The 27,975-nt window shown below is 41.2% G+C and overlaps 1 protein-coding gene across 2 annotated transcripts; it reads left to right on the forward strand.

The window, feature by feature from the left end:
- On the forward strand, positions 1 to 27,932 carry DHRS3 (dehydrogenase/reductase 3). Of its 2 annotated transcripts, none has more exons than XM_074161601.1 (6): positions 1 to 971; positions 23,255 to 23,398; positions 23,680 to 23,799; positions 24,543 to 24,781; positions 25,800 to 25,925; positions 27,077 to 27,932. In XM_074161601.1, the coding sequence occupies exons 1-6, from the start codon at positions 777 to 779 to the stop codon at positions 27,159 to 27,161; spliced, it is 909 nt and encodes a 302-aa protein (XP_074017702.1). In that variant the 5' UTR covers positions 1 to 776; the 3' UTR covers positions 27,162 to 27,932. The 2 variants fall into 2 exon arrangements, with proteins under 2 accessions (XP_074017702.1, XP_074017704.1); XM_074161603.1 differs by lacking the exon at positions 1 to 971 and adding an exon at positions 1,412 to 1,714.
- The last annotated feature ends 43 nt before the right edge of the window (positions 27,933 to 27,975 follow it).

Below are 27,975 nucleotides of genomic sequence, written 5' to 3' on the forward strand. Positions count from 1 at the left end.
AGGCAGAGAGAGCAATAGGGAGAAATGAGTAAGAGCCAGAGCTGAAATAGTGTACGGCGTAATTCCTGCTCTGTGATCACAGCTCCTCCAAGTGAGAAATCCAGGAGAGGGGGCAGAGAGAGGCGGTTATCAGCTCAACCTTTGCAACTGGCTCAGGACAGAACGTCTATAGATATTTATAGATATTAAAACAAAAACAACAACCTTGCCCTGAATAGAGCCTTTCTTAAAAAGAAGGTCCTGGCAATTCTGTCTTATTTAAGCAATTTCCTGAGTCTAAGAATAGAAATGAGCTGCCTGGAAGGCACTGCAGGCTGAAATTTGGAGACATAGGCTGCTTTATTTTATTTTTCCAAGTATAAAAACCTTCCATTTGGATACTGGATTTTTATGTTGGTCTTTGAAGCAGAGGGATGTATGGTTACTTTTAATTTTACTTTTTTCTCTCTCTCTTTTAATTTAAAAAAACTGTCTTCCAGTTAAAGAGCAAGGAAACCGTTTTACCTGCATGTGACAATCCCAGAGGACACCGATCAAGAAACAGGGGAGTGACTTGATCTTCTGCACTACTTTACTCCTGCCCCATTTTTTTTTAAGGGGGAGAGAAGGATTTTTCCAGTCCAAGAATCTCTTGCCCCCTAAGTTTTGGAAGGGGGTTGAAGACTTGTCACCCATCTGGGGGTGCATGAAGGGTATTGGTTTTCTTTCTCTGTTAACTTGGCTTTGTGAAGGGTTGGAAGAGAATTTTGCCTTCCTGACTTGCCTGGAAGAAGAGGATGATTTGGAAATGGCTGGGCGCTTTGCTGCTTTTCCCCGTGCAGATGGTTTATTTGGTGGTGAAGGCTGCCGTGTGCATGGTGCTGCCGCCCAAGCTCCGAGACCTGTCCAGGGAGAACGTGCTCATCACCGGAGGGGGCAGAGGCATCGGCCGCCATCTGGCCAGGGAGTTTGCTAAACGAGGAGCCAGAAAGGTGAGCACTGACACAGAGGGGATGGGGGGAGGAAGCTCCCACCTGCTGCTCCGCTGGTGAGTCCTCCAACTCAGAGACTTGAAAGCCTTTTCCCTCACCTCTAGGTGGGATTGATGGGATCGCTTTGGGAAGGTGAGAGGGGAGAAGGAGCACTCGTTTTGCAAAGCCTTGGTGTGCTGAGCCATTGCACTGACTTACATTTTCAAAGTTGCCCACTCCTTCCCCGCATCCCGTCTCCCCATCTCATCTAAGAAAATGTAAAGGTGAGAAAGGGGCCCCCTCGTGAGTTCTCCTCTGGGGACAAAGGAGAGGTTTTCGCTCCAGCCTGGGTTTCCTGTGGCGGGGAGAGGAGAGCTGTGCGACTGCCATGCGTGAAGCTAGTGCTCACTTGCGTTTCTGTTTACGAGGCTGCTTCCTGGCTGCTGGGACCGTGTGCGAACAGAGAGAGGGGGGCAGTGGCTGCCGGCGCCAGCCCTCCAGGCTGAGCACATCTCCAGCTCTCCTTGGGGACAGCCAGGCTGCCGCTGCCATGCCTGTCACCCTAGAGCAGAGGGGTTTGGCTCAGAAAGGGGCAAACGGTGTGTGCAGGAGGGTTCTGGCTCCCTGTCCGAATAATGCATTCTCTCGGGAAAGTGGGGAGAAGAGTTCACTTTCACCCTGATGGCTTTCCATTTGGAAACTGATTTCTTGTGCTTTCTGCAATCCCCTGCATTTTGCTTTTGCCAGCCCAGAGCTGTTCCAAGGTAAGATGAATGAGACCCCAACAAGGAAGAAAAGCACCACATGAGTAGGAGCTATGAGACTGTTTGCACGTTTCCTTTAGGAAAGAGGGAAATGGGGAGAGGCTGAGAGACTGGTCTGTCTGCACAGCAGCCCAGAAATGGCAGTGTGGGTGGTGTGTTCATTCTCTAGCTCGGGAACTGGTGGTTTACCTTGAAACTTTGTGTTTTCATAAGTATAGGTGTCTCCATATGTGTGAATCAATCAAGAATACAAAACCCACAAACACCCTGAAACGAGGCTTGAGATTTAAGGTTCCATCTCTCCCTTAATGGGTAATGAAAGAGAGGAATTGTGAAATTAGACAGCTGCATAAATACTTCTCCTTGTGAGAGAGGATGAATGGAGAATAAAGAAGACGACAGATAGAGAATGAGAGGATATTTAAAGAAAAATTTGCATTTAGTTTGGGGTAGCGTTTTGTCAGTTCCTTACACATGCACCACAGTTTTCTCTGTGTGGTACAGAGCTATTCTGGCACACAACTCAGAGGTGTAAAATATGTCAGCATTGAACTTTGATGTTTGTATATGCTTGTGTTTAAACATCGTGTTGAGATTTACAAATTCTTGGAGGCAGAGCAAACAAGTTGACTGACCTTTGGACCCAAGCAATTTGCTGGAAGTGTATTTATATTATCTGTTAGAACACCATGCTTCATTATTTATTTATTTAGGCCGGCTGGTTGCTATGCGAAGCTCTGCTATTGAAGTACCACCATTTCTCCAGCTAATTCGAGAGCCGCTTAGCTGCGGTTCAGCTGGAAGCGGAACAATGGCGTTCGGTCCTAGTGAACCAGGTGACAAGGGCCAAAAGGAGAGGGAGCTATTTTAGGATACAGAGCTGAGGATGAAATTAGTATAAACAGATGTCGACTGTAGTTCATTTGTATGTCACAGCTATAAAATCTTAGAAGGAAAGAATCAATGAGAATAATTGTTGGGAAGCCTTGTACTTGCCTCATACGATGTTGTGAAACGCTGTGTGGGTGCTAGTTATTGTCTAGAACTTTGGGGGGTTTTGCCTTACGGGGTTTTTTCATGTCTGTCATCAAGGTGCTTCAGTTTTTGCTTTTGCTGAATTTGAACTAGATTCTCCTTTCAGCTATGTCATGGCTATCCAGTCAGTCAGATATGGCACTCAGCAAGTTCTGATCCTCTCTGGTAGCAGCACTGCCTTTTGCCTTTGGTGGTGGCACATTTGCCCTGCAACACTCAAGCAGCTTATCCTTTTCTTCCTTCACATTCTTAACACCAACTTTACTCAGATGTGGTAGTTTCCATTCCCTTTGCTGCGAGATTTCATTTCTTTCCTGCCTTCTGTGCTCGACATAACTTTGTGACTGTAATGCCATTTCCATGTGGAATGCGAGACCTCTGTTTGGCACCACTCTTCGATTTTATGCTTTGACTTAGACAACCAAAAAGCAACGAAAGAGACTTGAAGTGGCAAGTGAGTTGTCTTTCAACAAGCTTGTGAAAATTAACTGTTTTATTTTTCTGTTGTCTTCTTATGCAGTTAACTGTTTTACAATGATATGCAAAGCTTGATTTATTGATCATAATTAATAATTTATAACAGATTCTGATTATCAGATGGTGTAGTCACAATGTTCCAAGTTTAGAAAAACACTTCCACCAAAGGCGTGAAATTCTGAGGCCAAGCACGGTGTTACATAGAGGAGAATGGAAGCAGTAACATATAGATCCAGATTCTAATAGTGGGGGTGCGGTATATCTTGAAAAAATCATCACAGCGCTTGCGCACACAGACATAGTGGCGGAGTTTTGGAGGTAGGCGGCGATATATAACCATATTTTTGAGATTAGAATCTTCTGAAAGATAGGTTAGTTGAGACTGTAGCATATGACATTTCCTCTGATAATTAGACTGGATTGGATTTCATCTTACACTCTGTTTTCAGAGGCTGGTTTTGTTAATCACAAATGAGATGTGTCTGAGCAGTAAGGTGCCAAGTGCTGTATCTCGCTAAGATTATGAATCGTCACATCTGCAACTTTTTTACCTTAAAATTTGGTCTTGCATTTAAAGCTATGAAGATGGCAAGAAATAAATCAAAAAAAGGGTTTATGCAAATGGAAATACAGTGTCTTCTGCTCGATAGGTGAGGATGGAGACTGAAATTCTCAATCCAACAGAATGGAAGTCTCTTGGGCATGATCATGTAAATCCATCCTGCTTCCCATTCTCTACCCCCATTCTTTTACACCCATTGCTCCGCTGTTGTGCTTTGAATATGACTTGGACAAGTGTCCAGGAGCCGTTTCCTTCTACGGTGTCGTTTCTTTTCTCATGGTTGTTCATTGGCCTCTCTGATGAAATGGCCAATAATGAGACAAAGCGGTGTCAGAGGTGCGTATCTTCTAGTTAAGTTTTCAGTTAAGGCTACCAGTGATTTTTAGGCAAAGAGAGACTCTAATCACTAGATCATCCCTGTTCGGTGTACACTAAGATCCATCTGCATTTTTACTTTTGGGTAGAAGTTTTTAAAAACTACTTGGTGGTGGAAGAGATTGTGTATTTAAATGCTTCCTGTAGCACTTCTGGAAAAAAATTAAAGCATGTAAAATTGCTGTATGCAGAGAAAGAGTGGTTTACAGATGACACCGGACATGTTAGTGTTATGATGAGGGATGAATAGCACTGAAATTTCTCCGGAAGTACTCAAGCATTGTAATTCAACTGTCGTGCTGCTCCCCAGACATGTGTCCAGATTCAGAAGTGCCGGCTGAGAGTTACTTTGCTGCGGCTGAATTGCTGGAGAAATGGACTTTTTTGCTTTCAGTTCCTTCTCGGTTGCTTGCAAAGTTCAAAATTTCCACTATTGTTGGCTTTAACTCTTGAGAATTTTGACTATACTTCAAAAGTATTTGACCAATAGAGCATCACCTCTGCCTCAGTAGCTTTGTTAAGGCTGTTAGCTTTTGATATTCTGTGGTTAGCCAAAACCACAGAGTATATCTGGCTTAATGAAAAGGGAGAATGAGTTATTTTTATGAGTTTATGATTTAATGCCTATGAAATAAAGAGCCACTTCCAAACCCTAATGGTGTTTTCCAAAGCATATACTATATAATGGAGTTAATATTAGGAGGACTGGCCCCTTTGAACAATATTTCTTGTGTAGAAGAACAGCCCTCTACAGATGTGAGTAGTCTGGGGGGTGCAGGGGCTGAATGGGTTCATTCACTGCTGGTGAGACTTGGAAAACGCTTCTGGTTTCCTCCAAGCCATTTGCTTTTCCTACGGCATTTTCTATTATGGTGCCCTTGCCAGAGAGTTGTCAGCCCTGGTTTTGATGATCTCCAGTGATGAAGTTTTGATTCGTATGTGTTTTGTATAAGTCATTTGTATATCTTGCTCTTCGTTAGGTTTTCGTTTAGGAACTTCATTGATGTCTAAAAATTTTCCCTGTAATTTTAATTTACTTTGTTCACAGATTGTTTAATCTGGGGTCTAACTGAACAGGAAAGAGATGCTTGGTTCTTAGGCATTCTGGATTACTAAATGTCACCAAAACCTAATAATAGTAATTGAAAAAGGTATAATTATATGATAGAAACAGATTATCCAACTGTAGTATATATTTTAGTCTTCAAGGTTATCTAACAGTGACTTTGCCAGAGTTTCTTAGGCCTTTCCTGTTGGGAGACTGGGAAAAAGCCATTGATTTTCATTAGGTTTTTTATTAACACTGAGGGCTCTGGGCTCAGAAATCAGCAATGTGGATCTTCAGTAGCGCATCTGCAAGGGATCTTACACAGCAGTGCTTTTCTAGTGTTCCTTTGTGTTCATTTCTGTGATCTGTTTTTTCCAAGTATCTATATTTTGTCTTCCAATTTTGTTTTTGGGTTTGTTGCGTTTGGGTTTTCCCCCCTCCAGCTGTGCTGTGTTTGCCTTTTTAGTAACTGTAGCTATTGATGAATAAACAAGAGGGCTGCCAGGGAGTCGGGGGTGTTTTGGCATGAGAGACGTCTCCAAAATACCAAACGGGTTAGGGGCAGCCTTGTGTTAGTGTGACAGTGCTGCAGAGAGGAGCTGGACAATTCCTATTAACCTTCTTGAGGGTTCTTCACATTCATCATTGTGCAAGAAATGCCCTCATAAATACACTGAGAGATCTCTCCTTTCACTGGTTTGTCCACTGGACATTGACTCCCTGTAGTGCAGGAGACTCCACGACTCGAAGAGGTTGCAGGCTTGTGCAGCGGGTGAGGTGAGCAGTCTGGAATATCAGGACAGACAAGAGCCCTGACTAGATGGCAAGGAGCTTGTATCACCAAGGAAAACAAGAAGCGGAAACTTCGCTCTTGCATGGAATGTACCACTTGATAGCCATGACCTGGCTCTGTCAGCACTGCAGTCTAGACAATTATGTCTGCAAAGGACTTTTAACAGGATGGCAACACGATGGGCAGCTGTAGAATGCCACAAACAGAATAACCCAGTGATTCTTTTGGGATAGTGAACAAAGATCTTGAAAGCATTACTTGAAAACTTTTGCTTTGGAAACTGATCAGAGATTTTGCTGTTGGTTTGGTTTGTATTTTGCTTATATCACTCCTGATTTTATTCAGGCTACAAAAAAAAAAAACAAACCCGCAACCGAAATCTCAACTGTTCTTTCCATCATTAATTTCATAACATTTTCAAAGTCAGACCTTAATGTCTTCGTTTAGGAAGATGGCCTGGCATTTGAGTGTGCTCTCCTCTTTCGGTTCAATTGCAACTCGGAAGGTAATAAGAAATTGGGGAGGAAGGAGCAGCGAGGAAGGGAGGAGGAGTGTGCAAGCCCCCACTGCTGCTGACACCCAGAGCCTGTGTCCCTCCATGTCCCACTGAATCCAACAGAACTGAAAACCTCAGAGGAATTGCAGGTGCTTGAGAGCTGTGTATAATTGGAGAGTTTTGGCTGAGTGAGGTTTTAAGCTATAAATTCTGTTTAGGTTGAGAGCGTTGCAGAGAGGTTATGTAAAAAATGGCATCAGGTCTTAGAATTTAGCCCTTGTGTTCCCAGTAATGGAAAATTTGGCAGGTTTTGAAATGAGTTTCTACAATGGCATGCTCCTCCCACGTTACCTACACAAACTGCCTCTGTAGTTCTATGAGTATTTCACTTTGGTCTTTATGAATCATGTCGACATATTATTGTCCTGGTTTGTGTGAATTAGTATATACCTTTTAAAAACTTCTTTACAACATATACCAATGCTGTATGATAAAAGATTAACTGCAGTGGGACTAGAGCTGGAAATGAAATTAATACTGATCTCCGAAGTGAGGGCAAAATACTGAGACTGATGTTAAAGTCATTCAGAGCTATGTCCTTTTTTAAGGTGTAGCGCAAAAGCTGTTAGTATTTCACGTGCATTTCAGTAAGAGTTCTTAATCTAAAATGTCTTCTAAAATATTGGTCATTCTCAAACATTCATCTCCGATTTCACTTTCAAAACCTGTAGAATATTCTGACCAAACCGTATCTTGCCTGAAGAACCTGACATCAAATTTTTAACACACAGGAATGTTAATCTGCCACAGAGTTCCACCCAGATGGGCTGTAGTGTTCCAAACCTGAAAACATTTCTTTTGTCATGTAGGAAGGTGTATAATTTCTGACGATGTGCTGGGAGAGCGGGGAAGGGATGAGATAGCACACCTTCCCTCCTGCTTGCTCTGTCAGGTTTCTCATCCCCTGCGGCTGGGCCAGGCATCAAGAAGACACTTGTATTCTGCAAGTAATAACTGATTTCTGAGTATCTTGCAATTCACTCCCAGTTCAGAACATGAATAGACCTGATCTGGCCACCCCAGAGGAGATTAGTTCTGATATAAGGAAAAGCACTGATTTTCAGTTACATAATTTCAGAGCTGAGAGGAACTGGTTTTCCACAGAGTATGATTAATCACCATGGGCTTGTTTTTAACAGGCACCATGATCCAATATAATGAAATCATAAAGCCTTTAAAACGATGTTTATAAAAGAAATGGATGCAGTTCTGCTGTACTTTACCCAATGCGAATGCAGTACGTAAATGCACTGCACAGACAGATGTGGGGTTGGCCTGGTGTATGATAATTTTAAAAAGGCTCGGTGTACATTTTACATATATATTTTTAGATCCCAGTACTAAGACAGTGTTGTCAAGAGAGCATCTGTCCCCATCCTGAACGCTTTCTGTGTCCTGTGGAGGTACCAGGATGACATGTAGGCCATGGAGTTACTGGATTTCTCCGTAGTAGTTTAGCAATGCAAATAAGTCACTGGCCATTCTGAAAAAGCAATCTGACATGTCTCAAAATGAAAAAGACTTTTTTTCTGTTCCTAAAAGGAAATTTTGCATTTTCTGTGTTGTAGATATTTTAGTATAATGAGAGTGTTTACCTGTAGTAAAAATATCAGGTTCTAGGTAATCTCTCCTGGCGTGTGTGTGATTGAAGAAAAAAAAACAAGGAACTGAACAGTTTCAGGCATATTTTTAATGATGGTTACTTTAATCTTATTTAAATTTAAGCACTTAATCTTACAGCAAACTCATAGAGCATGCCATAACAGTAACCAGAAATACGTGAAAAGAATTGGGGAGTGAATGTTTTTCCACGTCATGCAAAATAATACATTAATTTGGAACTTTTGGTAAACTGTGAGAGCGTAGATTTGATTGAGTCGCTTTATGGTCTCTAGAAAGGCTTTCTTTCTATAAAGATTATATACCTACAGCAGCTTTACTTAATGGCTTCCTGCTGGCAGCTCCCTTCCTTGTTGATTGAATTTAAGGATGGGCAGAAGAGCCCTTGTTTGAAGTCCCGGGCTGCGATGGCACCGAGCCTGTTGTGTGTGCAAATGCCAGGGCCAGCAGTTCCAGTAACACGCTGAGCAAGTGTCACTGCTTGGCAAGCGCCGCCGGAATCCACCCGCTATCAGATCCGCTGGTGCCTGTGCAGCAGCATTCCGGCTGGAGCCGTTCTAACTTCTAATTTAGAACATACCTGTCTTTTGTTACTGAGTGTGTTGTAAGGAGAATAAATCATGTTAACAAGAAGTGGAGCTTGCAGAGTAACAGGCTTGTCATCTCGCATCAGGGTACAGTGATGTCATGTGAAAATAATGTCCCAGTGAGACCAGCGCTGTGTTGGCACATCAAAATCCAGCACTTTTAAAAATGCTTAAGAATGGCATCGAGACAGTTAAATGAGGCTTCCCACAAAATATAAGGACTGTGTCCTTGCTGTAAGAAATCTTGAGGTAAGTTTTAATGATGAAACCCACTCATGCGCCAGAAATTATTTAGCATAAAGATGCTAAATGTGCTGTATAAGGACAACAGAAAAAGACGATGCCTACCTCAGGATTACGATGTACATACAAACCAAAAGGCAACAGCTGAATATAATCATGGCAGTCTGTACTGATGGGGGCTGTGCAGCAAGTGATTTCAGCACCACTCATTTAACCATTTTTAAGTTTTTGGAAAGGCATCACAGCAATGGAGGTTTTAAGGTGGGATCTGAAGAGCAACAATAAAGAATTTTGGGGAACGTTTACAGAGGTGCAGACAGTGTGGTAGAAAACACAAAGGTTTTCCCAAATTACTGCTGGGAGGTAAAGGCTGCAATGGCAGCTGTGATGCTAAAGGAAGCGTGATTGGTAACATGGGGATAATGGCCTTGAAAGTGAATCCAGAAGGTTAGATGTGGAAAGCTTGCAGAGGAGACAGTGAAGTTCAAAATGAGAGTTGACCTGGTCAAAGCATTAGACCAGGTACACCGTCTTGAGCAGGGGGGATGGACCAGATGACTCCAGAGGTCCTGTCCAGCCTTAACCCCTCTGTGATTCTGTGATCTTAATCTTACTTGTACCAAAGAAAGGAAAAAGGCTGCTTTTCTGGATTTCATGGCTGACAAGATGGTTTTGGTCTATGATGTGTCACCGTACTTATCTGAAGTGATTCATCCCTATTTTATTAGGTGGTTTCATCACCTACAGTGACGTGTAAACGTGCTGCTGTGCATCTCTCTTGCATTTATGTCATGAGTCTGTCATCTGAAGCACTGACATATACAGGTAGTTTTTACTGTGTTATAAAATGAATTAGAAATGCTGTTGAGCTAATGCCTGATTATACTGCCACAGTGATTTGCTTTAAGAGTGACCATAAGTGTCCTGCATACATTTCTAAGCCTTTTGGCTAAAATGTTTAGAAGGAATCAAAGATACTTTGTTTTTTTAAACCCTGCCGTGGAAACCTGTCACGATAGGATGATACTATGCAGTGAACAGTAAAAATATGGAGGAACTTAGAATAAATAGACTCTGAGTTACATTCCTCAAACAGATCAGCAACATTCAAAGAGAACATAAACAATGTTAGTACATCAAGAACTGGCTGATTTTATGTCATATTACCATAGCCAAGACCAGGAACTTAGTCTTAGAGTAACCTGAGAGGTGTGAAAGTATTATGACAAATTTTCCAAGAAAACAATTGGAACAAATAGATGATGATGGTGAACTCCACAGAAGCAGCCAGTTAATTCTACAGGAACAATGGGGAGAAGAAAAAAAGACAACAGTTCTGTTTATTTGCTTCCCATAAAATTGGCCAAGGGTGTAGAAATTCTGTATCTTTCCTTCTGGACAGTTTGGAAATGTCAGCTAATGATTATTGATTTTGAGTGTTTGTTTTAAAATCCATTAACAAATGCAGGTCAGTTGTTAATGTTCATTTTTCACTTTGATTTCTGGAGTGAATTGAAGACACGAGTCTAATACCATTCCTGCTTTAAGGCCCTGTGTAGGAAAGGGAGACTGAAAAGGAAAAAAATCTTAAAGACAGAGAACAACAGCCGAAGAGCTGACCACCGAGAGAGAGAACAAGCTCTGGAATTTTCAAACCTGTGGGCTTATCAGGAATATTAAGCAGAAATTTTTAGAGAGATCTTTTTAGCTGGGCTCAGGCTCTGTTCTTCAAAGCATCGTGTCAACATGCTGAAGAGTCGAACAAGTCAGACCCAGGCACTGCCAGATCCATTGGCTGATAACACTGACGCCAGCAGAAAAGGGTCAAATACATGTTGTTTGACCTTTATCCCAGTGGGGATTAAATTGATTCTAATTAATAGACTTGGGAATAGATGGGTACCTTGGCAGAGTTTGTAACTAATTTAAATTGTTCATCCTATTAGCTTAGCCATAAACTATGCGTAATTACAAAAGGATTTTGTGGACAGCCACCCTTATGTTGCCACCTTCTTAATTACAATTTATTGAATACAGCGCTACAGAGCTTACTTGTTTTGACTAACGTAGGGATTTCTGTTGTCTGAGCAAATGTGAAATCAGTTTGGCTTCACGTGTGGGACTAGGAGATAGATCTGGCTCTCGGTACATAATCAGTGGCACTTGTACCTCTGAGTACACTTAAACAACTTAAAATTATTCAGGTGGTATATATAATATTTTGAGGTGGTATAAAAATGATGCCTGGAAAGATCCTGGGCTGTGATTATCCTGTAGTATGACATATTTTTAGCCACAGGTTAGAAAGAGTCTCTATAAAGGTGAGGTGCAGTTAGTATGACCTGGCTAATATAGCTCATCCCTTATCTACATGAAAGCCATTTAAAATAGGTGCAAATGGAGTTCCAGCCTGACTTCTCATTCACTCGGTGGTCCTTCTCCTGGGCAGCACAGGTACCAGCTTGCACCAGTTTGTATTGACTGGTAGTGTTTGTCTTTTAGATACGTCCTCTTTCCCTGTAAGTCCTGGACTGAAACCGCTCGTTAAGTTTCTATGAGTTCCAACTTGTATCAGACAGTGAAAACTTCAGGCACTGAACAAAATCTAATTTCAGTGTGTCTTAGGAGGTTCACTGTGCAGCAAATGTCTCCTGTATAGCTAGGCCTTTGTTAACAAGTCAGGAGCTACGACACAAAACAAGCATGATCTTTTAAGTAATTATAATTGTTTTTTCATTCTGTTTGCCCTTTGAATCACTGGGTACACCCAAGTTACATGTTCAAGATTTTCTTCGTATCAGAGGAGTGGAGAAGCTCACACCGCTTTAACCAAATGCAGAAATTGTTAGATAATCTCTTGACTCTGGGTGCTGGGCCTTAAGAAAAACCTCAAATATACTAGACTTAAAAGACATTAATGGGAGGGGAAGATGTTGCTATAAAGACACTGCGCAGTTCACCTTTCTGTGCCCTTAAAGAGAATGGATCAACAGTAACAGTTGACAATCGGGTATTTGCTACATGAAGATTAAATTAGTGTTTGTCTTAGATCTGTCATTTTAATCTCCTTGCTCGTAGTAAACAGAGACACCTTGTCTGTCCCATCAGTACATTTGCTGGGCGAGACTTGGCTGCGGTAGTTTGGAGAGGGAATGGGAAATCCTGACACCCGCTTTCAGCAGCTTGGCTTTTTGTTGACTACAAACTCAAATTCCCTGTGCCCTACCTCCTAAAAAAAACCCTTACCAGTGAGGACAAAGCTCAGCTTACTGCCTTAAAGAGAAGAGGTCATGCTTCCAAGTAGAATATTAAAGACATCCAGCTGGTACAAATACTTCTTTCCCAAAGTGGTAATAGAACAGGGCTGGCTCTGACCACAGTGAGCTGTCAGAAATGATGTAAGAACATTTCCAAGCCTCTTGGGAAACACGGGAGTCCTGTCTCGCTGAGCTGAGTTATTTGATTTTGGGTTTTGAGATATGCTGATTGTGCAATGTTGTAGAGCGTTCTTTGTGTTGCTTGTTATTTGACTTTAATCCAGGCCCCTTAGAGACTATTGTCTATGTTGTGTTTATATTTGAATGTGAGCTTTATGGAAGCAAGAGCTTTGCCTCTTTAAAAGCGAAACGTTTAGCCATCAAAGGGGGTTTTCAGGGTTTCATTTCCCTAGATGATGATGTGCAACTGTTGCAGATTGCTCTAGGACACCTTTAATGCTGGAGGGACGTGTGTGGATGTACGCACACGTGTGTGTGTGTGTGGGTACGTGTGTGTGTGCAGTGATCTGGCACCTTGCGGCTCCTTCACAGCCCCGGGTTCAGCCGTGGGTCAGCCAGCTCTAACCACATCCTTACACTTGTTTACTGCTCGCACAGAGGAAGCGCCGGGCTGATGGGTTTGACCACTGTCATCACCTTATTTTAGTCCAGCGTCTCTGCAACATCAGAAATTTAGAAAAGCATTTTACGTCTATAAATTGATTTTACTTTCTCTTCCTGACTGAGTTAAAAAGGAAAATAAAAGAAAATTCTTAGCCATTGAAATTATATTACAAGAACAGTAATTGTTGGTCTGTACCAATTATTTTGTTTACCTATAAATATTTTTTAGTGGAAGTAAAGATTGTTCTACAGTGAATGCGAGTCAAACCAAAAATAGACCTATTTTTAGGGCTAAATTTCACACATTTCTATGAAGTAGTTTACAGATCCCCAATGCTCTGCAGTCTACTGGTAGGGAGAAAACCCTTAATGCATAGAGCTGTACTTGTTACCAACTTTGAACACATTATGGAATTATTGTGCCTTAATATTACTTCCCCCTCAGCTAAATCTTAGTTACTGACCAGGTTAGTTTATTTCACTGGAAAGTAGCTTATCTCATGTTGTGTGATAGCTTAATTGAATTTATGTTCATATTGATTTGAATTAACTTCATTTTGCATTGCAGCAGCCTAACAAGCGTGCGTGTGATAGGCAGTCACATCCAGAGGGTGGTAACTTCCAGGGAGCTGTAACTTAGCAATATGCTAGGGCTGGATTTGTGATTACCTGACCAGCCCCTCTAGTTTAAATAAGTATCATTGTAGCAGAATCTGGTTAGAATTGATCACTTCTGGATAAAAATAATTATCATACATTTCATTTTACATTTAGATATCATCTTATTTAACTAGAGCTGTGCTGTTTCTCTCATTTTTTATAAGCAGAGTAGCTACTCCATCCTAACAGTGTGTTGAAGAAAATGGTATAATCAGTGAAAGACCCTTTTTTACTGTACCCCTTTGGGGGATGCATGTTCTAGGAGCTTACAATCCTCCCATTCCCGTCCTCCTCCTTTGACTTAATGGGCTGAGAGCTAAACGTGTCCTGAAAACTGTCATTTGTACAACAGATGAATAGATTGTAGAAATGCTGCCCTGTTGCATAGCAACAGCACCATTAAAAAATAACATCTTGAAATGTACATAAAAAGATAGGAAAACAATTAAGCTTTTAAATATTGAAGCTTTTTTCAAGGCAGTATCCTTTATTTCTTTGACTAAAATACTTATAAGAAAAGCTCCTTTTGACAGCTTTTAGATGGTTTTAAAACGGTAGCGATTCTCTTTTTCTGGAGGCAAAGAAAGGAGGCTTGCAGGGGAGCTCGCCTGGAGCTGTTGCTAGCGTTCGGTTTATATACAAATTTAACGTAGGCTATTTTAACTCCCAGTACTTCTCCAGTAGCCTCATGGGAGAAATTATTTTTTCAGTCAGGAGCTACATCATATTATGCACGTGGATGATCTGGAGCATATTTTAGGCCTTCCTGGAGGGCACTTTATAATGACAGCAATAGAAATGTTTTTCATCCTTAGGTTTCCATGTCTGGTTTTGTTGCAGGCCGCCTTCCGGTTTAACAAATGGAAACACTTCTCCTACTCATCCTTTTCTGTGATGTTCCTACAGGGCTGAGGTTGTCTGTCCGCCTGTGTCTTCTTCTGCCTTGTAAACATTCCTTATGCCTTTCCTTATTTATCAGAGCTTCTATACATTTGCCATTTTGTCCACCTTATTTTTGGATTCTGCTGATGTGACAGCGCAGCAAAATGCAAAGTCCCCTTGACTGGTAACAGGACTATAATGACTTACCTCACATTTACATCTCAATGTGGAGTAAACTTAGCTCCAGTTCACATAGCGGTGATCGTAGATTGCTACCAAAGTTCAGAACCGGTCCAGCATCAGAAGGCTAATTAGGTTACCTTTGAGTAGAGCATCTCATTGATAAAATTGTATTTATTATTTTTTATAGAGCTTGTAGTGGAATTTTATATATTCCGCAAAATAAGTAAAGTGCTGATGAAATACTCATAATGGTTTAGCTTAAAGCAAAACTGAAAACATTCTGAATTAAAACTGACGATTTTTTACTCTGAACTGGCAATCCAGCATAACTGATAGTTTTGTAAGCTGTAAGGGAACTAGCCATAGCAGTCTCCAGGTGCTCTCAGAGGTGGTGATGCAGTGACCAGCCTTGTCCACTAGAAGTTCAAACCACCCAGCATTTCAAGATTAGGCACTCTGTTACAGAAATGAGCTCAAAAATATAACGGCAAACTCTAAAAAATAATTCAGTTCTACTGGCACCCAGTTTGTAGCTCCTGAATTACTCTTTTCCATAAATTTATGTTAAGTCTGATTTTTCCAGTTTGTAAGTTAAGAAGTAGCAGACTTTTCAGTTAACTGTTGGTTGAACCAGGCAACGTTAGGAGTTATTTTCACCCAGTCAGGTGATGGACATAATACTGTGTTGGATCCACATGTCCTTTACTTCTAGCTACCCTGTAATCTAAGCATTTGATTGTTTTTAGCTTTACAAAAACAAACACTCTGACCATTCAGTGGCAATATAACTTTCTGTCACGGTAAATGTTTAACTATATTACACGAACATTTAACCTGGCACATGGTACGAACTCTTTACCCTGAGAGTTATGTGCAATAAGTGAAAATAATACTGCAGCATTTTGGAAGGAAAACGTGCAAACAGCAAACCTTCCCCTGTGTTGAAATGCCCCGTTGGACCCTGTCATTATTGTCAGGCAGATCCAGTCATTTCTTTCTTTCCTTTGAAATATTATTTACTGACTTTCTATCCCTTCATCCTGTCTGCTGTGCTTGCAGTACAAAAGGGCTTTCTGCACCTGCATATTTACCCTCCCCACAATTTCCTGAGATCTCTGTGGACATTTTTATATGAATTTGGATTATAGGGATGACATGCCAAGCAAATGGAGGCGGCAGCACACTGGTTATTTTTACAGGATGGAGTATTATTTTTGTTGGTAGAAATCTTCAAAGCCTTACCTCAAATACATAACTTTAAAAAAGCTTACCCCTCTCCCCGCCCCCCAGATATGCCACTTCTTTCTTGCTTTGCAGCCAGAGAATTTTATTGCTGGATATTTCTTTGTGTGCTTTGGTTCCCTGGAGCAGAGGCCGGTTCTAACACATGGTGTGGCAGACATTCACCATTAAAAATCTGTCGGTTTTTCCCCCCCAAATGCTTCCATGAACCTTTGCAGGGTGACAGCTTGTGGCCACTTGGTGCTTTTGTTGGAACGTGCACTCCATTTGACCCTGTCCCAGCGTTAATAGGATTGTAAAGGCTGACTCCTGCGTGACCTCTTCTTGCAAACAACCCTAACCCTTCCCCTTCCTCAACTGTTCCCTACAACAGAGCTGAGAAGTGCTGCTCCCAGGGCAGTCTGGAGTCGCAGTTCGTGTTGCAGACGAAAGCAATTGGAAAAACCACTGGAAAAAAGTCAGCATGGGGCCACCTGTCCTTAAATAGTCCTGGCTGTGAGAACAGTGGGCATTTGTTCACTTCTTTAGAGGGAGCTGGTCTTAAATGCCTGTATGCAGACAGAAAATTACACATTTTCTTCCCAAGGAAGGCCTCTATTGAATAGGAGACAGGTGTTTACGTACTTCTCTAAGACTTTTTTAGGTGCTGTTTTATTTCCTTCAAAGGAAAAAAAAGGGTGACTGGGGTACAATTGGAATTGATGGTGGTTTAGGTGAATAATGTTAATCCCATTGAGTGCTAAGTCAACATATAAAATAATGAAAGTTCTGACTCTAGACTAAAGGAATTGGAATTCACTCTTTTAGTCTCCTTTTGAAGTCTCTTTAGACCTAACTTTTAATCTCATTACTGAATATTACTCCTGGACTTAACTCAAAGCAGTTTATAATAAAGTCTGTGTTTTGTGTTTACCATGGTGGCAGGATTAAATTTAAATTAAATTCTTACAGTGTAATGTCTTTGTAACTTCTAAATACTACTCTAGAAAAGTTTGTGTGTAAAATAGGAAAATGGGCTTACTCTCTTGATTCCCCCATGCTTACCTGTAACCTTTCTTATACCCGTCCCTCCCAGCTTTGATATTCACTTTCCACTGGGGGAACTGAGACAATTTTGCCACCGACCTGCTTTGTTTGCTTACTTTTATACAAGTGTCACTAAGGGGCTGGGTTAAGTATTTTGACCTACTTCAGGCATCAAAAGGTTCTTTTTCCTTTCTAAAGCAAAGATTGGCTTTTCACACTGAAGGGCCACACCTTTCACTCTTCCAGTCATCTGTCTTGAGCTGCCTCTCCCATGGAGAACTCCTGAGAGAACTTGTCTGACTGCCCTGGGGGGAGAGAGGGGAAGGGGTGGAGGAGAAAACCTTATGCCATTGACAAGTGAAATATATGAACGCTTCTGAGGCTGTAGGATTTAGCCTCCTGTTCTTAGGATGTGCAAAACTCTGCCAGGATTATGGGATACACTGGAATGCATTGCTTTGGAGGACCAACTGTGAGTTAGTACTACCAGGCTTTGTAAATATATGGGGACAAGACTGACATACTTCAGTGGATTATCCTCACTTTGTACTTCCTAAAAGTATGCAGAAACTTTCCGTATTAGGTGCAGAAAGGCTTTCTCTGTTTGAACAAAGGTAACAGTCTGTGCAATTACGGGTAACTACTCAAACAGAGCAACTTTTGTTTCACTGGACTGGGAAGGAGGTTGAAAGGGGGAATGAAATGTGTTGACCTACCAACTACTTCCTATCTCTGCTGATCAGCGGTGAGGAGCTGTGGTTGATTTGTGGAGGCAGCAATAATGAGAGCAGGCAGGAAGGGCACTTTGTGTCTCTCTGCAACACTTTAATCTGTCAGTGTCTTCATTTGATACAGAGAGTTGCTTCATGAATCATAAAATGCAGAAACTTTTGGAATGGAAGTTGTATCTGCTAATCACAATGCGTGGTGTTGTGTTGGAAAAGACTAAAAGTGAACAGTTTTGTACTAAAATACAACCCAGATAATCCAAGGGGAGTGTCAAGAAATGGCACATGTTCAGTCTCAGAAGTGCTTTTGTTGTGGCACACCTTTCCAATACTGGTCTAGTTCACTGGAAGGATAAAGTCTAGCACAGCGGGTTTGCTGAAGATATAGTGCCAAATTAATTGATGATGTAAAAGGGCAACATTCCTTTGCTGCTGTTCTTGAGTTGTACGAGCCATAAAATCAGACCAAACAAGTTAAATAGCCTTGTAAATGATGTAAAATTAGCTCTAACCTCATCTCCTGCACCAATAATAAACCTAAGACTCTGGAAGCATAGATCATGTGTCTATATTGTGGTTGATAGCAGCTTCAATCTAGACCAGTTTATATAAATTACTGGCTTTATCTGATTTTGTGGCGATCAAAAGCATAACACTTGTGTTACAGCGAAATTTGGGATTTAAAGCTGCAGTCAGGTTTGGGGCTTTCAGCAAGTAGCCAGTGCAGGCCTCTAATAGAAAGTCTTGCCTTAGTCCAGCAGCAGCTAAAACCTTCCTTTTGACTCCCCTCCGACCTTAGGGCATGTCTCATTAGCAGATTAAGTCCAGAGTTAAACGAGTCCTCTGGGAGCAGAGGATGCAGCGTCTACTGAGCCTGCCACTCCAGCTGAAATCATTTTCCTAAGGCCAGATAAGGAGTTCGGTGACTTGCCAGAGGGGAGAAGATCTAGATAAGATTTGTTTTGCAAAATCTGCTCATGAATAAATCCTGGGAAAATCTGCACTAAGCTGTGATGTCACAGCCCTCGTCTACTTTAAAGTTAATTAAGAGGAGGGCGTGTTAAGTTCCTCTGTCATCCTAAATCTCTTCTCTGGTGTGTCCAATGGTAGGAAGACTCCTGCCCTGCTGCTGCCCGGGCTCTCATCGCCTTTCAGCAGCCTGGAGCAGAAGCAATTGCTTTAACATTCCACCTGCCTCCCTGACTGCCAACACTGGGGTCACCCAGAGGTAAGCACAGGGCAGGAACCCCCAGGAGCAGGCCTGCCACAGCGGGGATTAGCCGCCTCACTGGGCTCTTGCCCTCGACAATTTTCTGGTCAGTAACTTTTTGAAAGGAGAGCGTGTCTAGTGCAGGAGGGAGGGGCGGGCCGGAGAGGATGACGAGAGATGAAGAGGGAGAAGAAACAGGGGCTGGATTCTTTCCAGGACGGAAAAATGTCTGTCCAAGAACTTCTCCAAAACACAAATTAAATATTCCTCTGTCCACCATTAAATTACCATGAATGGGTGGCTGCGCAACATCCTGACAGGCTGTGTAATGAGGATCACCGTGTCTCTTTTCTCCTTTATTCCTCTGCATTTTCCTCTGCCCCAGACAGGAACTTCTGTGTCTGTAAGAGTCATTCTCTCCAGGACTTAGCCTCCAGTTGGGACACACTTATTGCCAATTTAGAATTAAACTTAAAAAGGATAGGGAACACAGACCAGACTCTGCAACCCATGTCTACATTTTGAAAATTGTGCTTCCTAATAAGATGGACCCTTTTGTAAACTGCAGATGTAGACTCCTTTCAAATGCAGAGCCCTCAAACCCTAACGAGGGCAGGATAAAGCTAAATAATGCCTTTCTTGATGTTGACTGAGCTAAGAATAAAATGAGAGCTCCTTACATGCGTGCCTGCATGTAAAGGGAAGTGCGGACTGCCCAGCTTTAGGGCTAACTGCAGCTCATGGGGTATCAGCAAGACGCAGGCCCAGGCCCACAATCGTTCATCAGCTCAAGTGTGAGCAAAAGTTGTTGTTCAGGAGCATTGAGAACACGCACGATTATCTCTGACTCTTAAGCTGTCTGTTTGAATGGTTTAGTGAGAATGTTACAAGTAACACAACCTTCTGAGTGCCAAACAGGTAATTGTCAAATTGCGGATTCTGCAGGAGGAGGTGAAGTCAGCAGAGCAGAGGACTGATGAGTAGGTCTGTAGAAAATCTCAGGAGGCAATAGTAGAATAAGGACCTAGAAAAACATTGGAGAAACTGCTGCAAACAAGAAAAGAAGAGAGAAGAATTGCCTGCACAGAAACACTAAGCCAAAGCCCTCTGTAAAGACAGCGTTCAGGAGGAACAGAAGCCTCAACTATGAGGCTAATGCAGCAACTAAAAGTCTTGTCTCTGTAAGATCTGATATCCTAGGAGGCCGGAGGGAAGCCCGTGCCAATTTAATTTGGCCAGATGTAAAACAGAAATTGAAAGTCTCATATGATCTTGTAGGAGCAGTCAAGCTTGAATTTGGACCAAAAGCAAGTTGTATTGAGTTTTGAGTTTTATCCATGTAAAAAGTAGCAGAAATGACAGCAGGAAACCTCGCTTCCCACTGTGTCGTTAGGGAACTTTCACCTCTCCCGAAAGAATGGCCTTTTATTTACCGCTTTTCTCTTACGCAGGCTGAAGCCTTCACCTGAGTGTGAACAGTATCAAGGACACGAAAACTTCCCATGGAAAAAAATCAGTACTGAAGTTAGTGCTGTCAGCAGGATAACCAGCAAATTCTGGCTTCCCCAGATGGCCCAGATTTTAATGGGGTCACCTTGCAAGACTTGCCTGTAGGATATTAAGGGTCCCAAAGTAACTGTTGGGGCATAAAAAAAGTTATGTCCAAGAGTTGCATCACAGACAGATGTTCCTTTGACAGGTCCTCCTTTGCTTAACTATTCTTCCATGTATATTTCCTGACATTCAATACATCAGTGGCAGCTCTTGGGAATAGGAGGCTGTATGGATGTTTGAAACAGATTAAAGTGAAGAATGAGCGATATACTTTTTATTTTGCAATAGCAGTGTGAAACCCTAGAGTGCTAGGTACGTGAGCTCAATTTCTTGCCTTACTCCTCTTGTCTGACACCTTATTTCTCTTTCTCTCCTCTTCCTCTCCTAACTTCCATAACCCTTCAACTTGTCAGTTCATTTTTCAGTGTCTGCATTTGACTGATCCCATCCTGCTAAGAGGCTGAAGTTCACACTGACGCAAACTCTGTGGGCATCAGACTTGATGCTTACGGTTGACATTTGGTAGTGTTTTCTTCTCCCCTTTCCACAGAGATGTAGGTTGTGAAAGAGAGAGCAAGTCAGTGTGTATGCTTATAGTTCAGCAGTATTTTGTAAATATTTCCTGAAAGCTTGTGAAATTTCTCACATGTTCTTGATTTCCGTTCAAGTCTGCAGAGTAGGCATAAGAAATCTCACCCCGTCTAGCTCCGAGTTCAGAAGTGAGTCAATAGCCATCAGTTTTACAAGCTTTGTGCAGATGCCAAAGCCTGATGGCCCAGGGTGATACGCTGAGACTTTCGAAGACAGGCCAATACACGAGGCACATTTTTAGCCGTTTGCTTTCTTACGGTTTTTAAGTCTGGTCACAGCTTTTTCCTTGAAAATTACTTCCCCTGAGATGAGATTTCCCATGGAATGGCTCTGACATATTTATACATGCTCTGAAGTTTCTGGTTAACTGACTCATTAGTCCTTTGGTGATTTTGAGAATATAAGTCTATCAGTCTGTGTGTGTTTATGTTCACAGATGTGCCAGTGACTTATAAATGGGATTAATTGTAAATTTAACTCATTTAGGAAATGGTTGAGGACCCAGGTACTTCTGCATTGCCTTGCTTAGTCGCACTGGAAGAGCTCTTTGACCCTGCCAGAGATTAGTTTTAGTACCAGTTATGAGATAAGCTTAACTGGCCCTTAAAAATAAGCATGTTAAAGCTCTCTGCAAGAGATTTGTTGTGGGGAGGGAATACCGCAGGTCTTAAATTTTTATGTTTATCTTGCTGTTACTAAGTTAATTGTGTGATATAATTTAGACTTTTTTTTTTTACTGTTCTTTCAACATTTGGAAAACTCAAAAATTATTAAATCTTTAAAGTTTAAGTGTGCTTATTTTTAACCATTAACAAATCAATACATACACCAGTCAGATTCATACGCAATACACAGTGGTGTGGGAAGCAGCTGTAATTCTGGATCACGGGTGATAAGGCCGCTGCTTGGAAATAGCACCGTTCTGAGAGCAGCAAAGCTGTTCCCATTTTCAAAGCCCATTTCCCAGTCCCCTGATCAGAGTAAACCTGCATTTGACTGTGTGAATGTCCTCATATTTTTTTTTAGTACTAAATAGTAATTTTGCATTATCAATGCTCACAACTGCCATTGTGAGCAGTCGCAACCTTTTCTGTCTCTTTTGGGTCTTGGAGTCCCAGAGCAGTCAGCTGGTGTCAGTAACATCCTCCATTCAGTAATTTATTTTTTGTAGAATGACAAGTGACTCACCATTCATAACGTGCTGAATGCTGAGAAGACTTCAAGAGCAAAAAGGATAGATTGATTCATATAGGGATGTCTTTAGTAACGGAGAGATTAAATTATATTCCTTCCATTAGCCTTAAAAGAAATAGAAAATTAGGTTATATACTAGGAAAAAAAATTTGGTTAAATCTGTTTAGCTGTAGATTAATGTTTGAAAGACAGTAATGGAAGCACCATCTCATACTTGAGACTAATAGTGTTGTTTCACTAGGAAAAATCATACTGGATAAAGGCTCACAATGAAAGTTAATGAACCTGGTAACTTTTCAAGTTATTTCTATTTCTGACCTCCATGATGGTGTAGAAAGGCAGATAGGGTTGTGCTGGTTATGTCTTCATTATATGTAAAGTCCATGCTATATGATTTGAATGTTTTGTTTCCACCGATAATCAGAATTGTTCTTTTTACAAGAAGTATTGTAGCATTTTTACTGTGTTAAATGGGAGTGCCAAGAGAAACCTTCCATATATTAGTTGTAAAATAAATTCATGCTTGAAATTTCTCACTTTAAATGTCTGCGTTAGCATGAAGCTCTTGTTTGAAATGCACCTAGGACATCAGCCTGTGAACAGCATTGCAAATAGTTATATAGGATATGCTGAAAAAGTATGTTTTACTGCAGAGCAGATACTATCTGCAAATGTAGAACGAAAAGTAGATAGCATACCAGGAAGGTCTGTGATTTTAGAATAAATTTATCATTCTGTTTGTGTATATAGCAAAAACAGGGAGAGATTTGAAATTTCGTGATACAGAAATTTGCCAAGCGTTTCATGTATTTGTCATGTTAGGCTACAGGTCTGATTTTTTGTGTTAGCTATTGTGTTGCTTGTAAAGAACCTGTAAGTAATCAGCAGTGGGATACAGCTACCACCATGATACTCAAGTCCCATCCCCATGTAACAGAAAATCATCGTTAGTCTTAAATGAAACAATGAGACAGGGCTGGCAGTGAAAACACATCAAAGATGTTCATCAAATTGTTGAAGTTAGAAGCATGTTTTAATTATTTTAGATTTGAAGCAGAAGCAGTTTGACTCTAACAAAAGTTTCTTGCTGCAGATCATCCTGTGGGGTCGAACTGAGAAATGCCTGAAGGAGACCACAGAGGAAATCAGAATGATGGGGACAGAATGCCATTATTTCATTTGCGATGTAGGAAACCGAGAGGAGGTCTACCGGCAAGCCAAAGCTGTGCGGGAAAAGGTTAGTGTCTGTGGGCGGAATTTAGGAACAACTCGTATTTGATGAGGAAAAAAATGTATTGGCAAATTGGGAAAAAGAAGGGTGACCATCCAGATTATGTTGTACAAATTCTAGCTACCTGTTTTAAGTGATCCAGAAGGATTACAAGGCCCATAGGCAAGAATGTCAAAAGCTCTGAAAATAAAAATGTATTTAGGCAATAATGGATATTCAGACATAATGGTGACTGCTGATTCATAAGCAGAGATACTAGTTGTAATCAGTAATTTGCTTTTTTGCAGGTGGGTGATATCACTATCCTGGTGAACAATGCTGCTGTGGTCCATGGTAAGAGCCTGATGGACAGCGATGATGATGCGCTGCTCAAATCACAACATATAAACACCCTGGGACAATTCTGGGTAAGACAGAAGCTCTTGTGTCACATGTATTCAGGATGGGGAATGAGAGTGACAGATTATAGCCAGTAAATACTTGGCTGCTACTAGGGCTTTCTAAATGATGCTTGGTAAAATCAGTCTGACATGAAAAGGGGACAGAAAAAACAATGTGAGGAACAAAGGCCAGAGGAAAGAAGTCTAAAAAAATTTAAATTCTCCAGTAGTAACACAGTATTTGATGCTCTTGTATCCCCATTCTGTTATCCCCATTCTGTGATTTCCAGTAAAACACTTAATTTCTTTTGAGCAAGCCTGAGCTCACAGAGGATAGTTTTCTGTGATGGGTATGGAACATCAGAAGAGCATGAGACATTGCTTAGGGAAGGAAACTAGTGTGAAGCTCATTCCATTTTGAATTAGGTAATAGTAATAAAAAAAGAGCTTCTTGTGATTTCATCACATTGTTGAAGACTTTATCCTCTACAAGAAGTTCTTAAACATACAAAGCATTCTGTTCATGGCCTTTATCTATGGGTGCTGCTTACTTATATGCTAGGAAAGATTTTGTTTTGTTTCTGTGCAAACGTTGCCTGTTTAGAATCTTTCAGAAAATGACAAAGCAACAAGGTACTCTCCCACTCCTTTCCTAGAATAATGAACAACACTGTTTGGCTTGCTGTCTCTGTGTCACCTTGGGTTTTTTCAGTAACTGTTATTTTTGTTATATCTCTGCTGAGCGAACCTTTTTTCTTTCTTTTTTTCAGACCACCAAAGCATTCCTCCCAAGGATGCTGGAGTTGCAGAATGGCCACATTGTTTGCCTGAACTCTGTCCTGGCCTTGTCGGCCATCCCTGGAGCCATTGACTACTGCACCTCCAAAGCCTCGTCCTTTGCCTTTATGGAGAGCCTGACCTTGGGGCTGCTGGACTGTCCGGGAGTGAATGCCACAACAGTCCTGCCCTTCCACACCAGCACAGAGATGTTTCAGGGCATGAGAATCAGGTCAGTCCAGGGGAACTAGAATAAAGCATCTCATTTTAAATGAATCATCAGAATACACTCCTAATTAATGCTTCATTTAGTTAAGAGAATTTGATGTCTCATTTGGCTGCCTGGGAACAGAGGGTCACTCTAGGCCAGCTGGGACTCATCAGACTGGTTCCCTCGGTTTGCTGGCATATTCATCCAGCCTGCCTGGACTCAGAGAGACGTTTGCTTCTGCAGAGGAAACTGAAAGCTATTTTTCCCTGAGTGTGTTTGGGCCATATGCGGCCACCAGGGAGGGAGGGGAGGCAATCTGAAAATTGAGGTCATTCAGAAGGAGCAGTCTACAAATTACTTGAGAATTAACAGTAAAGATTCCTTCTTTATTCGTTGAAATACTTGTATCTTTCCCACTGAAAGGAATGACAGAAGTAAGTCTATCAGTAGCTTCTTTTTATCTCTCTCGAAGAGAACAAGAGAAATTCAAAGACTAACAGCTGACCAAATTAATCTTTTACAATGGACAAAATAACCTATTAATATAGTTTGTGTTGTCTTAGTCAAGAAAATACACAGTGTCAAACTACTGCAGGAGCTCGGAAAAGCCTTATGTTTTGTATTAAAAGCAATGGGGGAACAATATTTGTCTTTCACCTGTCAAGAATTTGAATCAAGCAGAGCAACTCAGAGGAAGAGGAAAAACACCAACACTGAACAGACAGCAGTTTGCTATGGGTTTGCATACAGTTTAAGAAAATCCCTGAATCAAGATTCTGAATACACTCTGCCACTTCACCCTAAAGGCACCAGCATGTACATTCTTAATCATTTAACTAACTGGTTGGAACTGGGCTTTCTACTTTCCAGCTTTCTGTCTGGAACTGGAACTTTCTGCTCCTTCCAGCCCACCTTGGGACATGTTTGAATGCCAGTAACCAGTGATAGTTTAGTGGGTAACAGGACTTGGACAGTAATATCTTAAATAAGGAGTTTGGTTAGTAAATAATTGTTTTATTTTTTACTTTTATTTATTCAGGTTCCCTAATCTTTTTCCTCCTCTCAAGCCAGAGACAGTGGCTAGGAGGACAGTAGAAGCTGTTCAGATGAATCAAGCCTTCCTGCTCCTTCCATGGACAATGCATGTTCTTGTCATCCTAAAAAGGTAACTATTTCCTTAGCCCAGCAATAGCCTGGCCAGTTAGGCAAGACTGGCTTACAGCCCTCTGTCTCTGTCCAGTTTGACTGTAACCCAGTATCCAGGATCAGACAGAAAACTTTATGAGATCCCCTTTGTGGATATTTTCCCTGGGTATAACCCCTTTACAAAACCAGTTTCACTCCAAAAATTTGGATTCCTGAAATCTGAACTGGTATTTGTATCTAGGAGATTTCTTAACATTTAACATATGCATGTAGTTGATTTTGATTTAGTAAGCTGCTCTTTGGACTCCAGGCTTTCTATTGTAAAGGATTTATGTACAATAAGGTATGTACATCACAGCTGTATTTAGAGAGCATTGCTTGTGTTAAAGCCATGAAACGATTAAAAAAATATTTTTCCCTATGATTAGGACAAGAATTTTAAGGTCCCCAAGGAAAGAAAGTCATAACTTATATCCTGAAACAACTAAAGAGAAAGGACATTTAAAATTGTGTTTCCATGAGAATTTGCACTAAAGCCTTTGGAAAACTTTCTGCAGTCAGGAACTGAAACAAGGCCATGAGATTTCTGTGGAAAATAATGACAATATTGCATTTCAAACAAGAAAAAATAAGTCACAATAAATGCTTTGCTCTGAATGTAAAATTTGGGTTCCTTTCAAAAGTTCCCAGAAATTCTACAGGCTGAAAAAGGGCTGTTCTCCTTCTCCTTTCTTGTAAGAATTAATCATTTATTTTCCATTACAGTAGTTGTCGGGAAATTAGACCTACAGCCATACCTTATGATAAGGCACAAATATATGGCAAATTAACCAGAGAACTCGGTTTAAATTTGTGTATTTCTGAGTGCGAGATTCTGCACAATATTTGGGAGGAATAAAACAAGATGGTATCTTCCAAGTTACAGTTTTCACAGACCTTTTTTGGATAAATATTTCTGTATAGAAAGAGTGACTTGATATAACTTTCTCCTTTTAGGCCTACTCACAGCAGGATACGGGCACGTTTTGTCTGTGCACTCTCACTAGCTGATTTTTGAGAATGTGTATACTATGTATGTGTGTACATAAACACGTATTTACACATCCTCCTATTAGAATAGACTGAAGAGGTTTGTCTGCTCTGCTTATTTTCTTTCTGCTTCTCCTGCAGCATTCTCCCTCAGGCAGCACTTGAAGAAATCCACAAGTTTTCTGGGAGCTACACCTGCATGAACACTTTTAAAGGACGAACATAGACTTGATGGTGCAAGGACTATTCTTCAGTGAAGCCAACAGAAGCCTGAAAACCCTGACAAGACCGTGAATCAGCAGTCTTGGCTTTTAGCCTGTTCATGTGACTTGTGCTGCTCTGAGGCAACACATTTCTTGCAGGTCATATCCATAGTAACAGGACCTTTGCACAGGATTGAATGACTAGACTATGGACCCTTGGAAAGAAGAACAAAAAGTGTGAAATGTTTATATGTTTAATTCTTTAGAGTTCAATTGTTAAATCTACTCATAGTTTTAAGATGTAATTTTTGTTTGGAAAGTATCTGTAGGCTGTCTCAGCTGAGAGGCAGCACATCACACCCCATACTTTATCCCCTCTCTCCACAGGAACTGCGATTACAAACTGCTACTGGTTTCATTTCAGCTTTTCGAATGGGGAACTTAAAAAATACTTTGAAGAACTGTAAGTTATGGACGTGTAATGGAAGCTTCCTTCCCTTCCTTCACTTTACATCTGTTGATGAAGCTGTTACCAACTCCCATCAGGGAAGGTGCAAACCGTGGAGCAATGTGTTCTTTGATAAAGGCCACCCAGGACTGCCTTGAAGGGCTGTGCTGGGCCCAGGAAAGCTCTCTGTCCGCACCTGTGAAGGATGGAGAGCAATGCTCAGTCAGAAGAGCAGACAGTTTGAATAGTGGAAGATTCTTTCTGTCACTGAACTCACATGAAATTTAATTGTCTTTCTGAATATTTTTGTTCATTTATGATAAAATATATATATATTTTTAGCATTAATCCCAGATTGCCACGCATGTAGGCAGCATCACACTCGGGAT

The sequence above is a fragment of the Numenius arquata genome, chromosome 20 (genome assembly GCF_964106895.1).
Source record: "Numenius arquata chromosome 20, bNumArq3.hap1.1, whole genome shotgun sequence".
Classification (NCBI taxonomy): Eukaryota; Metazoa; Chordata; class Aves; order Charadriiformes; family Scolopacidae; genus Numenius; species Numenius arquata.

Coding starts and splice junctions, on each gene's coding strand:
- DHRS3 (XM_074161601.1), top strand. CDS start 777: ATGATTTGGAAATGGCTGGGCGCTTTGCTGCTTTTCCCCGTGCAGATG. Junction 24,782..25,799: donor TTTCAGGGCATGAGAATCAG/GTCAGTCCAGGG, acceptor TTATTTATTCAG/GTTCCCTAATCTTTTTCCTC. Junction 25,926..27,076: donor GTTCTTGTCATCCTAAAAAG/GTAACTATTTCC, acceptor CTTCTCCTGCAG/CATTCTCCCTCAGGCAGCAC.